Raw genomic sequence first — 18,086 nt, forward strand, 5'->3', positions numbered from 1 at the left:
GTACTAGGTTGTAGATTATAACAGCAGAAGAATTCATTTTATCTTAATTGTAACACATATACATGATATAGGAGTTGTTTATTTTAGTGTACTATATAAAAGTATAATGAAGACAAACATTGAAATAAATTATCTTTATTTATTACATTGAGTTGATTACATTGCATTTGATTGTGGAGTTGTGCGCAGGGAGCTACTATCGATCTATTGGCATTTCCTAATTGGGCTGACGTAGTGCAGCCGTGCCCCCAGCTGCACTCTTTCCACAGGTGTCCATCACACAGAGAGCGCAGTATAATTTTTTTCTTTTACCCATTGCCAGAACACTCACTGGGCGCCATTTTCTCCTGCAGAAACGCCAGTGTGAAGCTCCTGAAGGAGCCGGAGTGGGTGAGAATGTTGCAAAAGAATATGTCAATGCTTGCAAAGAAATTCTCTGAGTTTGAACAACAGACTAAATATTGGAGGCAGTCTGTGGAGGATGCACTGTTTACTGACCCCTCCATATCATCCACTAGGGTCCCATCCAGTTCCCAGAAAAGGTCTCTGGCCCAGATAATGCAAGGGGACACAGAAAAAGATTCCGACTCTGACGTCGACACTGGGGATTTGAGAGGGGTAGACCCCAAATTAGCCAAAAGCATACAATGTATGATAGTTGCTATAAAGGAAGTGTTGGAGTTTCCTGAAACAACACTGATCCCAGAGAAAAAGGATTATTTTAAATTGAATAAAAAGCAGGTTGTAACTTTTCCTCCTTCAAAGGATTTGAATGCGTTCTTTGAAGAATCATGGGCTAACCCTGAGAAGAAATGTACCCTTCCCAGAAGGATATGTGTAGCGTACCCTTTCCCTGAGGAAGACAGGCACAAATGGTAGACACCCCCAATGATAGACACCTCAGTTTCTCGGGTGTCTAAGAAAATTGTTTTGCCTGCCCCTGGTTCAGCCTCTTTAAAAGATCCAGCTGACCGTAAATTAGAAACAACCCTGAAATCCATATATACGGCTAACGGAACGGTGCTCAGGCCCGTTATTGCTTGTGCGTGGGTGGGTAAAGCTGTGGAAAAATGGTCTGACAACTTGCTTGTTAACATAGACACAGTTGACAGGGATGAAATAGTCCTAACTCTCGGCCATATCAAAGATGCAGCAGGTTACTTAGTCAAAGCTATGAAGGATGTTGGGTTGCTGAGTTCAAGATCCTCCGCTATGGCGATTTCAGCCCGCAGGGCGCTATGGATCCGCCAATGGAATGCTGATGCGGAATAAAAAAAGAATATTGAGGTGCTCCCTTATAAGGGAGAGGCCCTCTTTGGAGACAAGCTGGATGCCATGATTTCAACAACTACGTCAGGCAAGTCAGCATTTCTGCCTTCCGCAGCTGCTCCACCTAGGAAAGGATATCATTCTCATACGATGCAGTCCTTTCGGCCCAACAAGTCCAAAAAGGCAAAAGGTACCCCCTTCTTAGCAGGTAGAGGGCGAGGAAGAGGTAGAAAACCTACTACACCATCAGGCTCGCAAGAGCAGAAGTCAACAGCTGCTTCTGCTAAAACCACAGCATGACGCTGGGGCTCCCCTACGGGAGTACGATCGGGTGGGGGCATGTCTACTGTTCTTCAGCCAGGTCTGGGTTCACTCAGATCTGGATCCTTGGATATTACAGATAGTATCCCAAGGTTACAAATTGGAATTTCAAGACCTTCCCCCATGCTGATTTTTCAAATCAGCCTTACCAGTTTCTGTCCAGGACAGAACAAAAGTGCTGAACGCAATACAGAAATTACGTCAAGACGGAGTAGTTTCCTTAGTTCCTGCCGTACAACAGGAACAAGGATTTTATTCAAGCCTGTTTGTAGTGCCGAAGCCGGATGGCTCGGTCAGACCAATTTTAAACCTAAAAACTCTGAATCTTTATTTAAAAAGGTTCAAATTCAAGATGGAGTCCCTGAGAGCAGTGATCTCCAGCTTGGAGGAAAAGGAATTTCTAGTGTCGGTGGACATCAAGGATGCTTACTTGCATGTTCCCATTTTTCCTCTGCATCAAGCATACCTGAGGTTTGCAGTTCAGAACTGCCAGTAACATTTCCAAACATTACCTTTTGGGCTCTCCACGGCTCCGAGAATATTCACCAAGGTGATGGCGGAGATGATGGTTCTCCTTCGCAAGAAAGGAGTCAACATAATTCCGTACTTGGACGATCTCATAATAGCGAGATCCAGGGAGAAGTTGGTACAACACATTGCCAGCACGGCTGGATCATAAATATTCCGAAATCACAGTTGGAACTGACAATGAGGTTATCATTTCTGGGAATGATATTGGACACCGAAGTACAGAAAGTATTTCTACCAGTGAAAAAGGCTCTGGAAATACAGAAGATGGTCAAACAAACTTTGAAACCAGCACGCGTGTCCATTCATCAGTGCATCTGCCTGCTCTACGAGGCTCTACAATATGGCCGATTCCATGCCAGGGTGTTCCAATGGGACCTACTGGACAAGTGGTCCGGATCGCATGTACACATGCATCAGAGGATAATCCTGTCGACAAAAGCCAGAATTTCACTCCTGTGGTGGCTACAAAGTTCTCACCTCCTGGAGAGACGCAGGTTCAGGATTCAGACTTGGATCCTGGTGACCACTAATGCAAGCCTCCGAGGTTGAGGAGCAGTCACGCAAGGGTAAAGCTTCCAAGGAAGATGGTCAAGTCAAGAGGTACTCCTTCACATAAACATTCTGGAATTGAGAGCTGTGTACAACAGCCTTCATCAAGCGGCACACCTTCTTCAAGGTCGTCCCATACAGATCCAGTCAGACAATGTAACGGCAGTAGCTTACATAAACCGTCAGGGCGGAACAAAAAGCAGAGCGGCAATGACAGAAGTGACAAAAATTCTCTGGGCAGAAAGACATGCAAAAGCTCTGTCGCAAATTTTCATTCCGGAAGTGGACAACTGGGATGTGGACTTCCTCAGCAGACACGATCTCCATCCAGGAGAATGGGGCCTCCACCCAGAAGTCTTTGCAGAGGTAGCAGACCGTTGGGGCGTTCCTCAAGTAGACATGATGGCATCACGTCTCAACAAGAAGCTTCAGAAATATTGTTCCAGGTCGAGAGACCCACAAGCAATAGCAGTAGATGCACTGGTGACCCAGTGGGTGTTTCAGTCGGTGTATCTGTTCCCTCCACTTCCACTAATACCAAAAGTTCTCAAGATCATCAGAAGAACAAGAGTTCGAGTAATTCTCATTGCTCCAGACTGGCCAAGGAGGGCTTGGTATCCAGATCTTCAGGAGTTACTACTGGAAGATCCTCGGCCTCTTCCTCTTCGCGAGGACCTGCTTCAGCAGGGGCCGTTAGTTTATCAAGACTTACCGCGGCTACGTTTGACGTCATGGCTGTTGAGCACCAGATCCTAGCCCATAAGGGTATTCCCAATGAAGTCATTCCCACACTTATTCTGGCCAGGAAAGGGGTAACGTCCAAGCATTACCATCGTATTTGGAGAAAATATGTGTCTTGGTGTGAATCCAAGAAATCTCCGGCGGTGGAGTTTCAATTAGGACATCTTCTCCTTTTTCTACAGGCGGGTGTGGATGCTGGCTTGAGATTAGGGTCTATCAAGGTCCAAATTTCGGCCTTGTCCATTTTCTTTCAGAAACAGTTGGCTTCCCTTCCTGAGGTCCAGACGTTCGTGAAGGGGGTTCTGCGCATCCAACCTCCCTTTGTGCCTCCAGCGGAGCCATGGGATCTTAATGTGGTGTTGCAGTTCCTTAAATCGGACTGGTTTGAGCCTCTGCAAGAGGTGGAGTTCAAGTTTCTCACTTGGAAAGTGGTCATGCTGTTGGCCTTGGCTTCAGGCAGACGAGTGTCTGAATTAGGGGCTCTGTCACACAAGAGTCCTTATTTGATCTTTCATGAAGATAGAGCTGAACTGTGGACGCATCAGCATTTTCTTCCAAAGGTTGTGTCTTCTTTCCATATCAACCAACCTGTGGTGGTGCCAGTGGCTTCTGACACCTCAGCCGTTTCAAAGTCCTTGGATGTCGTCAGAGCGTTGAGGACTTATGTTGCAAGAACGGCTTGGATAAGGAAAACAGAATCTTTGTTTGTCCTCTATGACCCCAACAAGATTGGAGGTCCTGCTTCTAAGCAGACTATTGCGCGCTGGATCAGAGGTACCATTCAGCACGCTTATTCTACGGCAGGATTGCCGTTACCGAGTTCGGTAAAGGCCCACTCTACAAGGAAAGTGGGTTGCCCGGGGAGTCTCGGCGTTGCAAATTTGCCGAGCAGCTACTTGGTCAGGGGCAAACACGTTTGCTAGGTTTTACAAGTTTGACACCTTGGCTGCTGACGACCTTTGGTTTGGTCAGTCAGTTCTACAGGAACATTAGCACTTTCCCGCCCGTACTGGGAGCTTTGGTACATCCCCATGGTACTAAAATGGACCCCAGCATCCTCTAGGACGTAAGAGAAAGTAGGATTTTAATTACCTACCGGTAAATCCTTTTCTCGCAGTCTGTAGAGGATGCTGGGCGCCCGCCCAGTGCTCATTTTTCCTGCAGAATTACGTTTGTCTTTTACATAGGTTCTCATGTGTTAAGATGTTCACAGCTGTTGCTGTTGCGTTATGCATGCACATTGGCATGGGTTATGTTGAAGGCCATGTTAGGCGGCATGTTGGGTAAGGTGTGAGCTGGTGTGAATCTCGACACTAGTTTAATGTAAATTCTTCTTTCGAAGTTGTCCGTCTCTTCGGGCACAGTTCCTATACTGAGGTCTGGAGGAGGGGCATAGAGGGAGGAGCCAGTTCACACTGTTGAAAAGTCTTAAAGTGCCGAAGGCTCCTGCGGAACCGTCTATACCCCATGGTACTAAAATGGACCCCAGCATCCTCTACGGACTACGAGAAAAGGATTTACCGGTAGGTAATTAAAATCCTATTATATGGAGTATTACTTCCAATCATAATTGTGTGAGTGGTTAAATATTGCACAGACAAAGGGCATGTGATGGTTAAGGGGTCGTAGCCCCTTGCAACGGCGTGAACAGCACACGCAGGGCCTGATGAATCACCTAGTAGGTGCTTTGGTTGGGGGAGTGACGCGTGCGGAGGAGACGCGGGTGGGGGAGAGGGTTCGGGGTGGGGGAGCAGCCAGTCACTATTGGTAGCGCCGGTGTCCCAACACTTCGCATTACAGGGAAGAAGATACAATCAATAAACTACAGCTCCCAGCAACCCTTAGCGCCGGAATGCTTCGACCCTAAGGGCTGCTGGGAGCTGTAGTTTATTTAGTGCGTGTACTTCCCGTAATGCGGCGCGTTGGGACACTGGCGCTAACAATAGTGACTGGCTGCAGAACTGACTGACTCGCTGAATTAATGTAAAAGGTGAGACTGCTATGCAGTGTCAGTGACACTGCACACCCACTGCACTGCACTGTCACCTTTTACACTGGTTCAGCATCCAGACATTACCCTCCGCGATATCACCCACTCTATCCGTTACATTAGCCATCTCGGGGCTTCCAGGCCGGCAGCCCAGCCAGGTGCTGTGTTGCGGAGTCAGGGCCTCTGGGGATCTGGGCGCGGCTGTGGTGGGAAGGCACTCCTGTGACATCACGCGCAGAGGAGGCTCCGGGGCTCAGAGTATGCGGCGCAGGGAGGGCTATGAAAGCCTTCCGCTGTGCCGCTATCATACACATCTATGCCAGTGGACGCAGCAGCTTTTGTTCCACCTGCGCCGTGGCTAGGCAGTGGGGATTGTTGATGCCGGTGGGGGCAGGCGAACTGGCAGCAGAACATAGGACGCTGCAGTAAAAGATTTTTCCCCCCCCTATCTGCAGATGCAGTGGCATACCCTCCAACTGTACCTTTTTGGCAGGTACAGTGCCTTTTTTATAGTCTGTACCGATTTTTGGCCCTCCAAACTTCCATTGAAAGTATAGGAAAAGGGGCGTGACCATGTCACTGTACCCGTGGCCACGCCCCCTTTTCGAATTGTTGAACAGTATGTTGCTGCAGATGCAGTGGGCCTATTTTGGTGTGTGGACCTGGAGCTGCAGCTCCATCAGCCCCAGTGTTAATCCTGCTCTGGGAACACACAGCAGCCAAAGGGCAGAGCCTCCCATTGGATGTAACCTGTGTGGGAGGGCGTTTCTCGCCCAGTCAGCAGTGGACTGGGTGTGATAGACCTGCCACTAACCCAGTGAGAGCTCCTAGCCACGCTCAGCGTTAGACACACAGCCATAGTCACAGATCTGGGCTATTATATAGGAGATAAGTAAAAGGCAACATATTAGCTATTCTCAGTGGTCACTAGTCAGTATATTGCAAACTCCATGATATGAGTGTTTTGCATAACAGCTGTCTCACAGAGGATTCCTGTGTATAATAGTCTTATATGTGCTGGCAGCATGGCATACAGCGTGGTTACAGTTACTACAGTCTGAGTTTTAAAAGGGATAGAGGGAAATTAAGTAACTCACAAGCAGCAGCCACTTCTAAGCTAGCTCTGTCTGCAAACAGCCAATATCAAGTTTATTTGACAGTGCATCTCCATGCTCACCAGTCTTATTGCTTTAGAGGCTATTTAAATACCACAGTTGGCACAAAAATGGCTCTTGCTCTGTATGAGGAGACAGTCCGCATTAATATAACATTAGTCATGTTTTCCTTGGCCCATGTGTTACATCTACATGCTACAATATTTTGGGATTGATCCTTAAAATATCCCTAATCGGACATGGTTATGGTGTGAGTGGTGAGGAATGTACAACACCCACAGCACATTCCAGAGCCAGGGTGTCCCAATTAAAGGCAGAGGTGGTTCCGGAACAGTAAGGATTTTCCATTTTCCGCACTTGCCGTGTGTGCACAGCTGTCAGTTCTCAGTGTCCTCCACTGCTATAGCATTAAAGGAAATATCATGCAAATGGTCTCATTATTTCATAACCAACTAGTAACCTGAATACACAGGTTTCTCCCCCCTTCTAATGTCAGTAAGTTTATGAGGTAAATGTCAAGAAAAATATACCCAAGAAGGTTGTAGGGGGTCTCCAATGATACAGTTTATCCAACACAGTGAATTTACAAAAATTAAGTGTGGTCAGGATAATAGGTGTGGATATGCATCATGTATTTACTGACAGGACAGGAAAGACAGGTTATATGGCCATCTTGTGTCAGATTTGGTAGGTCTGTGTTGATATGCGCAGACTCCTGTCTTCCTGTTCACCAGGGAGGCGTCATGCCTTATGCCAAGATGTCCACTAAGATCTCTGTCAGCACATGCAGGGGCCATCTTGCCTTTTATACTGTGTTAGAGCATCACAATGGAAGACATATCTTCCACATTGCTCCAGAGAGACCTGCAATCCACAACAATTTCATTGTTCCTGCACCTCTATCCAGTGCCTACATACACATACCACTACTCAAGCTCGACTCCATCATAGTGTACATGTAACAGTGAGTATGGCTGTACCTGCCATCAATAAACCAACACCACTGGTTAAGTGACTGGGCTGTTTGAGTCATCCGCTGGTGTGTACCTGTGTAATATTAACATCCGCACACACATAATTTCCAACAGTCTGAACAGCCGTTGCCCATTGTTGTGCAGTAACTCTGTAATAGGCATTTGATTCCTCTAGTCATAGTCTAGTGTGAGAGATGTGGTACACTCTAGGAATTCAATTTTGGGTGAAGGTTGTGACTTGCCTTTGTCGCTGCATCTAAATGCTGGCAACTGTCACTAGCCCCGCCCCAGCCAAATCCCAAATTTAGGAAAAATGCTCACAGTCCTATGGGGCTGAGATAGGGCTGCCGTAAAGTGTGGCTGTTGCCACACTGATTCGGCTTGGTGAATACATCCAACCATAATTGAATTCCCCCGCGTATTGTATAAAATGTAATGTGGTGATTATTACAAAGTCAGCCTGTACACAGGGGTGCCAGAAGCCAAGAAAAAATCTGATGAATTGGGATAATGGGGGTCATTCAGACTCGATCGCAGCCGCTCGTCTGTATGCAGCATTCGAGTGGTGTGCGCATGCGCACTGTCCGCAGTGCGCGACCTTACACATTGTGGCACAGTGTGATTGACAAAGGCAGGCAATCGCAGAGCGGGACACACGGGGGCATTCTGGTAGCATTTTTGGGGCGGCTGCATGACGTCACACACAGACACACCGATTTAATTTTTTTTTAAATTGCGGACACATCGTGAGACGGCACTACACATGCTGGGCGGCCCCCAGCATGTGAGGAGATGGACGCAGATCTGGCTGTGTATGCAACTATCTGCGTCCATCCCTGAATAAGGTCCAGTGTCAGTAGTTCTTCTGATGTTGCTTTTTGCTTACTCCATAGACTATTATATTCCCTGTTTGCACAAGATAGAGCATTTTATTCCAAATGCTGTTTATCTACTATGGGTTTGATTCAGAGATATACAGAAATTTAATGCCGCTTGTAAGCATCTTTTCAGGAGGACCATGCAAGAAACGTCTCCATAGAAGAGACGCCTCCTGCATGTAGTTGCGATCCCAGCTATGTGACCGATGTCACAAGCTGGGATCCAATATCGCGACCATCTGCCTCAGCTTACGCAGCTGGCCAACAGAAGGGGCCAGGAAAACAGGATTTTGATACCTACCGGTAAATCCTTTTCTTCTAGTCCGTAGAGGATGCTGGGGTCCACTTCATGACCATGGGATATAGACGATTCCGCAGGAGCCATGGGCACTCGTAAGACTTTTCAATGGGTGTGAACTGGTTCCTCCCTCTATGCCCCTCCTCCAGACCTCAGTTATAGGAACTGTGCCCAGGGAGACGGACATTTCGAGGAAAGGATTTACTTTAAACTAGTGGTGAGATACTGTACATACCAGCTCACACCTCAACCATGCCGCAAAACATTGCATTCAACAGAACACACGCCAACAGGCATGAACCAATTACAGCAACATGCTGAAACTAATATAACACAACTTGTGTAACTCTAATAACAAAACTGCAGGTAAAGTACGCACTGGGACGGGCGCCCAGCATCCTCTACGGACTAGGAGAAAAGGATTTACCGGTAGGTATCAAAATCCTGTTTTCTCATACGTCCTAGAGGATGCTTGGGTCCACTTCATGACCATGGGGTTTATACCAAAGCTCCAGTACGGGCGGGAGAGTGCAGAAGACCCTGCAGCACCGATTGACCGAACTTGAGGTCTTCGTCGGCCAAGGTGTCAAACTTGTAGAATTTAGCAAATGTGTTTGACCCCGACCAAGTAGCTGCTCGGCAAAGTTGCAATGCCGAGACCCCCCGGGCAGCCGCCCAGGATGAGCCCACATATCCAGCCGTAGTATGAGCGTGCTGAATCATACTTCTGATCCAACGCGCAATAGTCTGCTTGGAAGCAGGACACCCAATCTTGTTGGGAGCATACAGGACAAACAAAGACTCTGTTTTCCGTATTCGAGCTGTTCTAGCGGCATAAATCTTCAAAGCCCTAACCACATCTAGAGACTTTGACTCAGTGAACGTGTCAGTAACTACTGGCACCACAATAGGTTTGTTTATGTGGAAAGATGAAACCACCTTCGGAAGAAAATGTTGAGTCCTCAACTCTGCCCTATCTTCATGGAAGATCAGGTAAGGGCTCTTGTGAGACAAGGCCCCCAATTCAGACACCCGCCGCGCGGATGCCAATGCCAAAAGAATCACCACTTTCCAAGTGAGAAACTTCAACTCTATCTCTTGTAGAGGCTCAAACCAATCTGATTGAAGGAACTGCAACACCACGTTAAGGTCCCATGGTGCCACTGGAAGCACAAATGGAGGCTGGATGTGCAGAACCCCTTTCACGAAGTTCTGAACCTCTGGAAGAGAGGCCAATTGTTTTTGGAAGAACACTGACAAGGCCGAAATCTGGACCTTGATTGATCCCAATCGGAGGCCCGCCTCCACACCAGCCTGCAGAAAATGGAGAAAACGTCCCAACTCAAACTCTTCCATAGGAGCCTTCTTGGATTCACACCAAGACACATTTTCTCCAAATACGGTGGTAATATCTCGACGTTAATCCTTTCCTGGCCTAAATAAGGGTGGGGATGACTTCCTTGGGAACACCCTTTCGGGCTAGGATCTGGTGCTCAACAGCCATGCCGTCAAACGTAGCCGCGGTAAGTCTTGATACACGCACGGCCCCTGCTGCAGCAGGTCCTCGCAAAGAGGAAGAGGCCGAGGATCTTCTATGAGCAACTCCTGAAGATCTGGGTACCAAGCCCTCCTTGGCCAGTCTGGGGCAATGAAGATTGCTCGAACTCTTGTTCTTCTTATGATCCTGAGCACTTTTTGGATCAGCGGAAGTGGAGGGAAGACATACACCGCCTGGAACACCCACTGGGCCATCAGCGCATCCACTGCTATTGCTTGAGGGTCTCTCGACCTGGAACAATATTTCTGAAGCTTCTTGTTAAGACGAGATGCTATCTTGTCTACTTGAGGAACTCCCCAAAGACTTGTCTCCTCTGTGAAGACTTCTTGGTGTAGGCCCCACTCTCCTGGATGGAGATCGTGTCTGCTGAGGAAGTGTGCTTCCCAGTTGTCTACTCCCGGAATGAAAATTGCCGACAGAGCCTTTACATGTCTTTCTGCCCAGAGGAGGATCTTCGTCACCTCTGCCATTGCCGCTCAGCTTTTCGTTCCGCCCTGCCTGTTTATGTACGCGACTGCTGTTACATTGTCCGACTGGATCTGCACGGGATGATCTTGAAGAAGATGTACCGCTTGTTGAAGGCCGTTGTAAATGGCTCTCAATTCCAGCACGTTTATGTGAAGGCAGGTTTCCTGACTTGACCATTTCCTTGGAAGCTTTCCCCCTGCGTGACAGCTCCCCAGCCTCGGAGACTTGCATCCGTGGTTATTAGGACCCAGTCGCGAATCCCAAACCTGCGTCCCTCTAGTAGGTGAGAACTGTGTAGCCACCACAGGAGCGAAATCCTGGCTTTGGGGGACAGGATTATTCCGGTGCATGTGTAGGTGGGATCCGGACCACTTGTCCAACAGGTCTCACTGGAATACTCTGGCATGAAATCAGCCAAACTGTATGGCCTCGTAGGCCGCTACCATTTTCCCCAACAACCGAATACATTGATGGATCAACACGCTTGTTGGTTTCAATATTTGTTTGACCATTTTCTGGATTTCCAGAGCCTTTTCCACTGGAAGAAATACTCTCTGTACTTCTGTGTCCAGAATCATCCCTAAAAAGGACAATCTTGTCGTCTGTTCCAACTGCAACTTTGGAAAATTCATGATCCAACCGTGTTGTTGGAGTATTGACAGGGAGAGTGCGATGTTCTGCACCAACTGTTCCCTGGATCTCGCTTTTATCAGGAGATCGTCCAGATAAGGATTATATTGACTCCTTTTTGACGAAGGAGGACCATTATCTCCTCCATCACCTTGGTGAATACCCTCGGTGCCGTGGAGAGTCCGAACGGCAACGTCTGGAACTGGTAATGGCAATCCTGTACTGCGAATCTCAGATAAGCTTGGTGAGGAGGATAAATGGGAACATGCAAGTAAGCATCCTTTATGTCTACTGACACCATGAAGTCCCCCTCCTCCAGACTGGAAATCACTACCCTCAGGGATTCCATCTTGAACTTGAACCTTTTCAGGTAGAGATTCAGATTTTTTCAGGTTTAAAATCGGTCTGACCGAACCGTCCGGCTTCGGAACTACGAAGAGGCTTAAATAAAAACCTTCTCCTTGATGTGACAAGGGTTCCAGGACAATGACCTGATCCTGACATAATTTTTGAATTGCCGTTGTTACTACCTCTCTTTCTGGAAGAGAAGCTGGCAAGGTCGATTTGAAAAATCGGCATGGGGGGACGTCTTGAAACTCTAGTTTGTACCCATGGGACACTATTTGTAAGACCCATGGGTCCAGGCCAGATTGAATCCAGATTTGACTGAAAAGTTTCAGACGTGCTCCCACCCGAGCGGACTCCCGCAAGGGAGCCTCAGCGTCATGCTGCAGATTTGGCAGAAGCAGGGGTGGACTTCTGCTCCTGCGATCCGGGAAACGCTGCAGATTTCTTTCCTTTCCCCATTCCCCTACCTGCAAAAAAGGGGGAACCTTTGGCCTTTTTGTATTTGTTGGCCGAAAGGACTGCATCTGAGAGTGATGTGTCTTTTTCGTCGGTGTAGGAGCATAAGGCAAGAATGTCGACATACCTGCGGTAGCCGCCGAGACTAACGCATCCAGCCCATCACCAAACAAGGCCTCACCTTTATACTGGAGAGCCTCCATATTTCTTTTGGAATCTGCATCAGCATTCCACTGGCGAATCCACAACGCCCTCCGAGCCGATACTGCCATGGTAGCGGTTCTTGATCCCAAGAGACCAATATATTTCATGGCTTCTAATACGTACGCAGCAGCGTCTTTGATATAACCTAACGTTGGGAGTATCTCGTCTCAATCTATTGTGTCAATGCCTGATGACAAGTTTTCTGACCACTTCTCAATAGCACTACTCACCCACGCACAGACAATGGTAGGCCTGAGTAGTGTCCCATTGGCCACATCAATAGATCACCTCACTCACTTGCGCCTGTCGGCTCCTTAAGTGAAGCCATTCCAGGCGCAGGGAGAAACACCTTTTCTTTTTTATGACAGGGCCCTGTCTTAAATGCGGGGTAACTCCCACCTTTTGGAAAAAGGTAAGCTGCCTGAATTCCTTTTGGGAATCTGAAATTTCTTTTCAGGTTAAATCAGACTCCCTCCAAGAGACTGTTCCTGGGGTGGAGGGAAAATTACATTACTTCTTTACTAAAGTAAACCCTCTCCTTGTGGTAAAAGAGGGGGCTTCGTAACTTCTAACACCTCCTTTATAGCTAAAACATGTTTTGAATGCTTTTTTGCTAATTTAGGACCTATTCCCCTGGAATCACTAGTGTCGACACAGGAATCAGAGTCCGTGTCGGTATCAGTTTGTACTACTTTTGCAAATTTGTATGTGACCCAGAAAGGTCCCTGTGGATGAAAGGCAGAACTATTAAAAATCACATCTTCAACAGATTATTTTCATTTTCTGTATGAGATTCAGTCCAACCTCTTACTGATATGATTCACAGTATCATGTAACCTTTCACCCAGTCAGGGTCTTGGTGTCATATTACACCTCTGTGTCCCTAACATGTCTCCACAGAGTTCCCTGCCACACCACAGACACTCCGGGACTTATAGGGGACAGACCCATAGTAAAATCTGTCAGAGGGGCACAGATAGGATTTGCCAGTTCACAACCCAGCGCCAGTAACACAATGTCTGTGAACACAAAATGCCCACTGACATGCAGCGCTTTATAATGTTAATCACACAATTATATAGCACCAAATTCACTGTGGCCCCCCCTGTTTTGCACCCTGATACTTGTTCAGTAGTGGAGGAGGACCAGCGTTGTCTCTGCAGCCTGAGGAGAGAGAGAAAATGGCGCTGAGCAGTGTGGTGGCTGATTGAGGAGGAAGCTCCACTCTTCAATGGTGTGTTTCTCCTCAGCTTTTATGAGGTAATTTTTTATACTTGCGGGGATAGGACTGTGCCTCAGCAACTTATGCCCCTTATTTATGCCAGTTTACATAGGTTTCATGCTGCCCATGGTGCCGCCCCCCCCCCCGCGCCCTGCACCCTGCAGCGCCTGTGTATGTGTGGGCAACATGGCGCACTGCGCTCCCGCCAGCCGCGCGGTACCTCAGCCGTCACTTTACTTGATTGAAGATCTATCTTCTTACACTCACCTGTCTTCTGACTTCTGGCTCTGTGAGGGGGGTGACGGCGTGCTGTGGGAGTGAGCATCTAGGCACGGCTAGCGTTCAGTTCCCTTCAGGAGCTAATGGTGTCCTGTCAGCCAGAAGCAGAGCCATAAAACTCTTTAGGAAGTTGGTTCCTACTTCTGCCCCCTCAGTCCCACGAAGCAGGGAGACTGTTGCCAGCAGATCTCCCTGAAAATAAAAAACCTAACATAAGTCTTTTCAGAGAAACTCAGTAGAGCTCCTCAGAGTGCATCCAGTCTGCCTGGGCACATTTCTAAAACTGAGGTCTGGAGGAGGGGCATAGAGGGAGGAGCCAGTTCACACCCATTGAAAAGTCTTAAGAGTGCCCATGGCTCCTGCGGAACCGTCTATACCCCATGGTCATGAAGTGGACCCCAGCATCCTCTAGGACGTATGAGAAATCTGCTTGGTGACCCGCAGACCCTTGGTTCTCCCCTCCCAGAAAACGGGGGCACGAACGCAGGCTTCTACCAAGCCCCTTCCCCACCCCCTCAACGCCTTTGCATGTCAATCAGACAGCAGCAGAGGTTAACTACGGGCATACGCAGAATGGACCTTGCACAGCCGCAGATTCCAGATGATCGGTAATCTGCATGCTACATCTCTGAATTAGGCACAGTGTTCTCTCCCAATCAGACTTCCTCCAGCCCGAAAAGCAGGAATGTGACAGTCTTCCAAATCAAGATGTTAGATGGCCCTATGGTTTCCTAGCCCTGCTTCAGCTGTTCGTGCTGAAGGAAGAGATCCTGGAGCACAGTGTGTTGAGCAAGCATCTCTCTACTGGGACTCTGGGGGTATTCAATTCTTGTCGGAAACTGCTGTCTTGTCAGAAAGATGGCAGTTTCCGACAGATTTAGGTCGGAAAGGGATTCCAACCTATTCAATGCCGGCTGTTTTCTTCCAATAAGTTGGGAATTTCCAACTTGTCTGAAAACATGTAGATTGTCGGAATCCATGTGTTCTGTCGGAAGCGCGGCCAAACTCGACAGGTTTTAGCCCCGTTTCCGACAATGTCAAGTCGACTTTAAAAAAGTTGGATTGGCATTGTCGGGAATGGGCCAAACCTGTCTGGTTTGACCGCGGCATTGAATACTGACCTGTCGGATCCTTTCCGTCAGAAAGGATTCGACAGGATTTGGGTATACTACCATATGTAGCCTCACAGGACCTGGTGAAACTTCTGCATACCTCAATAATAATGTATGATAGACACCAAACTACCACCCCTTATGCCCCCAAACCATTGATTTCTTTGAAAGTAGTTAATCAGCTTTACCCTACATTATACTACTGCAGTTTGTGGTGAAATATATCTATCTATATACAGTATGCATGTTTAGTGTGTTATCATTCCCACACGGTCATCTGATAGTCAAATCAAGATTGATATATAGTCCCACAATGTGTGTAGTTAGTAAATGGGTCAAGGTAAGGAGAGATGATTTAAATGAAAACAATGCAATTTCTCAATAATATTTTATTGTCATTCCAGTGACATCTCCAGCACTCAGGCCCCCCAGATACGACACACTCCCCAAGAAGCATCTTGTCACTCCAGTTCCTGGTCAGTAATGAGTCAATATATCTATTATCTAAACTGTACCCATATATTTATATGAAAGATTTATATATATATATATATATATATAAATAGATTTTTAAAATGCAAATATTGTGTGCATTGCTGTGATGAGCCACAGAATACAGTACTACTGTAACTATAATGAGCTATTCCTTGTGCCTGTAGCCACCAAAGATCATACATAGGGTCTGATTCTGAGGTGGGAGCACTGAAAATAAAACTAGTAACTTTGCACCTGGAACAATCTATGTTGCGTGCAGGGTAAATACTGGCTGCTTTTGCATGTAGCCCACACACATGCTGGACAGCTTTACTCTCACACTGCAATGTAGATTTGAGTTTGGCCACACCCCTCCCAAGACTAATTACATGGTTTTACCAAGGTGCTCCCGACTCGAAACCAGCCCCATGTGTACAATAGTTTCATTATATGGCGGATGCTTCTTTGCTTGTATGATGCTACAGAAAGTATGCTTCTGCACATATGATTGGTTAGTGGTCTCTTACAGCAAGACCCTACTGCTGGAAGTGCTTTATGTAATAATTCTCCTGCCACCAGCAGAAGAAGCATCATCTGTAAGATAGGTACAATGGAGATGAGTATCTGGCACTTGACACGGAACTGAATTCCTATCAAACAACTGGGTGGACATATATTTATTATGGTTAGGAGATGTGCTTTGTCTTTGCATCATTTATTTTATTTTTAACCCCCACAGCAAAAAGAAAAAATATATATATTCTTTACTAATGCGAGCACATAAGAGGAAAGCATGGGGTGGTATTGCAGTAGTTACAGTAATTAAAGTAGATGGCCACACTTTCTTCTTTTGATCATACCCTCAATTTCAGTGTTGGGCCACTGAATACACGTAAATGGCCACATGTGCGGCAATCTAACCTTCAAAAAGGGCCACACATTGTCTTTACACTTAACCTTGTTAATAAAGATACAAAGAAAGAGAAGTATCTGTTATAACAGATCATGGATGTTTTAATGTGAGATAAACAGTTAGAATTGAATGTGACTGCCGGGTGATCCAATTCTCCAGCAGCTGCAGAAAGATGTGTACAGATGGAACAGGCGCAAAACACATCTGCAGAAAGATTTTTAAAGCAGTCAACCTGTTGTGCATCCGTATGGATAAAAATTAGATGTACTGCAAAATGATCACCTGTACGGGGCCAATCCCCTGTATCGCTGGTCACTAACATGGAGAGCAGCATCTGCCAACCTCTTATGTGAAGCTGCCGGCTGCTCCTTCATGTCTTTGATGGGCTAGAATTTTTGTCGCTTGTCTGTTTTGTCACATCCAAGCACCACTTCCTCAGCCTGAAAATACTGCCCCACCTCTTCCAGGTTAAGAAGCAGCAGGGGTGAGGGTGCCACTTTCAATTGAGGGTGTGGGCACTGCTTACGAATGTGGGGAGGTGTCTATGCTAAAGATCTTGAACCAGCCCTAATTCTCTGTAGTAATTTGGTGTACTGTGTCCTTCCATTCTATACAACAAAATGGTAGCGCGGCTGGGAATTTTGCAATAAAGATCAAACTGTAATAAACGGCATAAATATAAAAATTTTATTATTAATATTTTTCCAAAGTGGACCTGTAATCCGCCACTAATGGAAACAAGTAAAGAGATACATAATATACCATATAGACCATCTAAAACATCTTTATGAACAATAATATTATTTGTATGGACTATCTTTGATAGTCTCAGGTATACCTATAAAGGGAATATTCCTCCTTAAAAGGAAAATTAAATAAAAATATAAAAAGTCACAATGAACTCCTGATGAGGTGCCGGCACCTTAAAAAGTCTTCCGGTTGTTATCTCGTATCCCCGTTATAATTTAGGCTGGTAAATAGCGGTACAAATAACGGAAATTTCCACTTATGTTGTTTAGGGCATCTTATATCATTATGCTATTTTCAAGATTAATAAGTCAGTATGATATATAGGCTGTTTCCTTTGGCCAATTTTATGACTGTGTAGTTTGTGTCTATTACACAGTATACCTGGGTCTCCACGTATTAGTCCCCCTCTTCCACTCTGCTGGCTCCGCCAGTGTTTTACAGCATTGGTGGGTATTGAAGACAAAACTGTGTTCTTTCGTGGTCCCGGTACTTTCCCAGCAGGGAAACAGTCTGCCACATGTGTTGGCAATCACCTCCGTGTAGCCCCCTCGTATAACGCGTTTCTCCGCCTTGTCTCTCGGCAGCTTCCTCAGATACAACTTGGGGCTCCCCAGTGTGCTCTTTTATAGCGGTCCACTCCCGCCACAACCGCATCGTCACGCAGCTCCACTTCCGCATTTTGCGTCTCAAGCCTCGTTTTGATCTCTCCCTTATGTAGACTCCGTCCGCCATCTTGTTTCCGCTTACCAAGCCTCGTTTTCATTATAAATCCAGCTCAATCCTTTCCTTCTTTTACCAATGGACATTTCCCATTTCCGATACTCTGATATTCCCTTATGTCATAATGAAACTTTATTAAAATGAGCATATTAACAATCTCTTACAATTCACGCCGTTCTTTCTTATTGTTATTATTAGATCTTATATATCTTGTACCCATATATTTATTACATAGACTCACATATTATTTCTATTACATCAGCATTTATCCTTTTCCTATAAAATA

The 18,086-nt window shown here is 46.5% G+C and overlaps 1 protein-coding gene across 1 annotated transcript in view; it reads left to right on the forward strand.

Annotated features, from left to right (window-relative positions):
• Nucleotides 1-18,086, forward strand: part of PDZD7 (PDZ domain containing 7) — a 163,791-nt gene that overhangs the window by 135,424 nt on the left and 10,281 nt on the right. Inside the window, exon 12 of the mRNA XM_063961904.1 lies at nt 15,348-15,419. Coding sequence (XP_063817974.1) covers nt 15,348-15,419 — 72 coding nt within the window. The remainder of the gene's footprint in view (nt 1-15,347; nt 15,420-18,086) is intronic.

This window comes from Pseudophryne corroboree, chromosome 3, assembly GCF_028390025.1.
Source record: "Pseudophryne corroboree isolate aPseCor3 chromosome 3, aPseCor3.hap2, whole genome shotgun sequence".
Classification (NCBI taxonomy): domain Eukaryota; kingdom Metazoa; phylum Chordata; class Amphibia; order Anura; family Myobatrachidae; genus Pseudophryne; species Pseudophryne corroboree.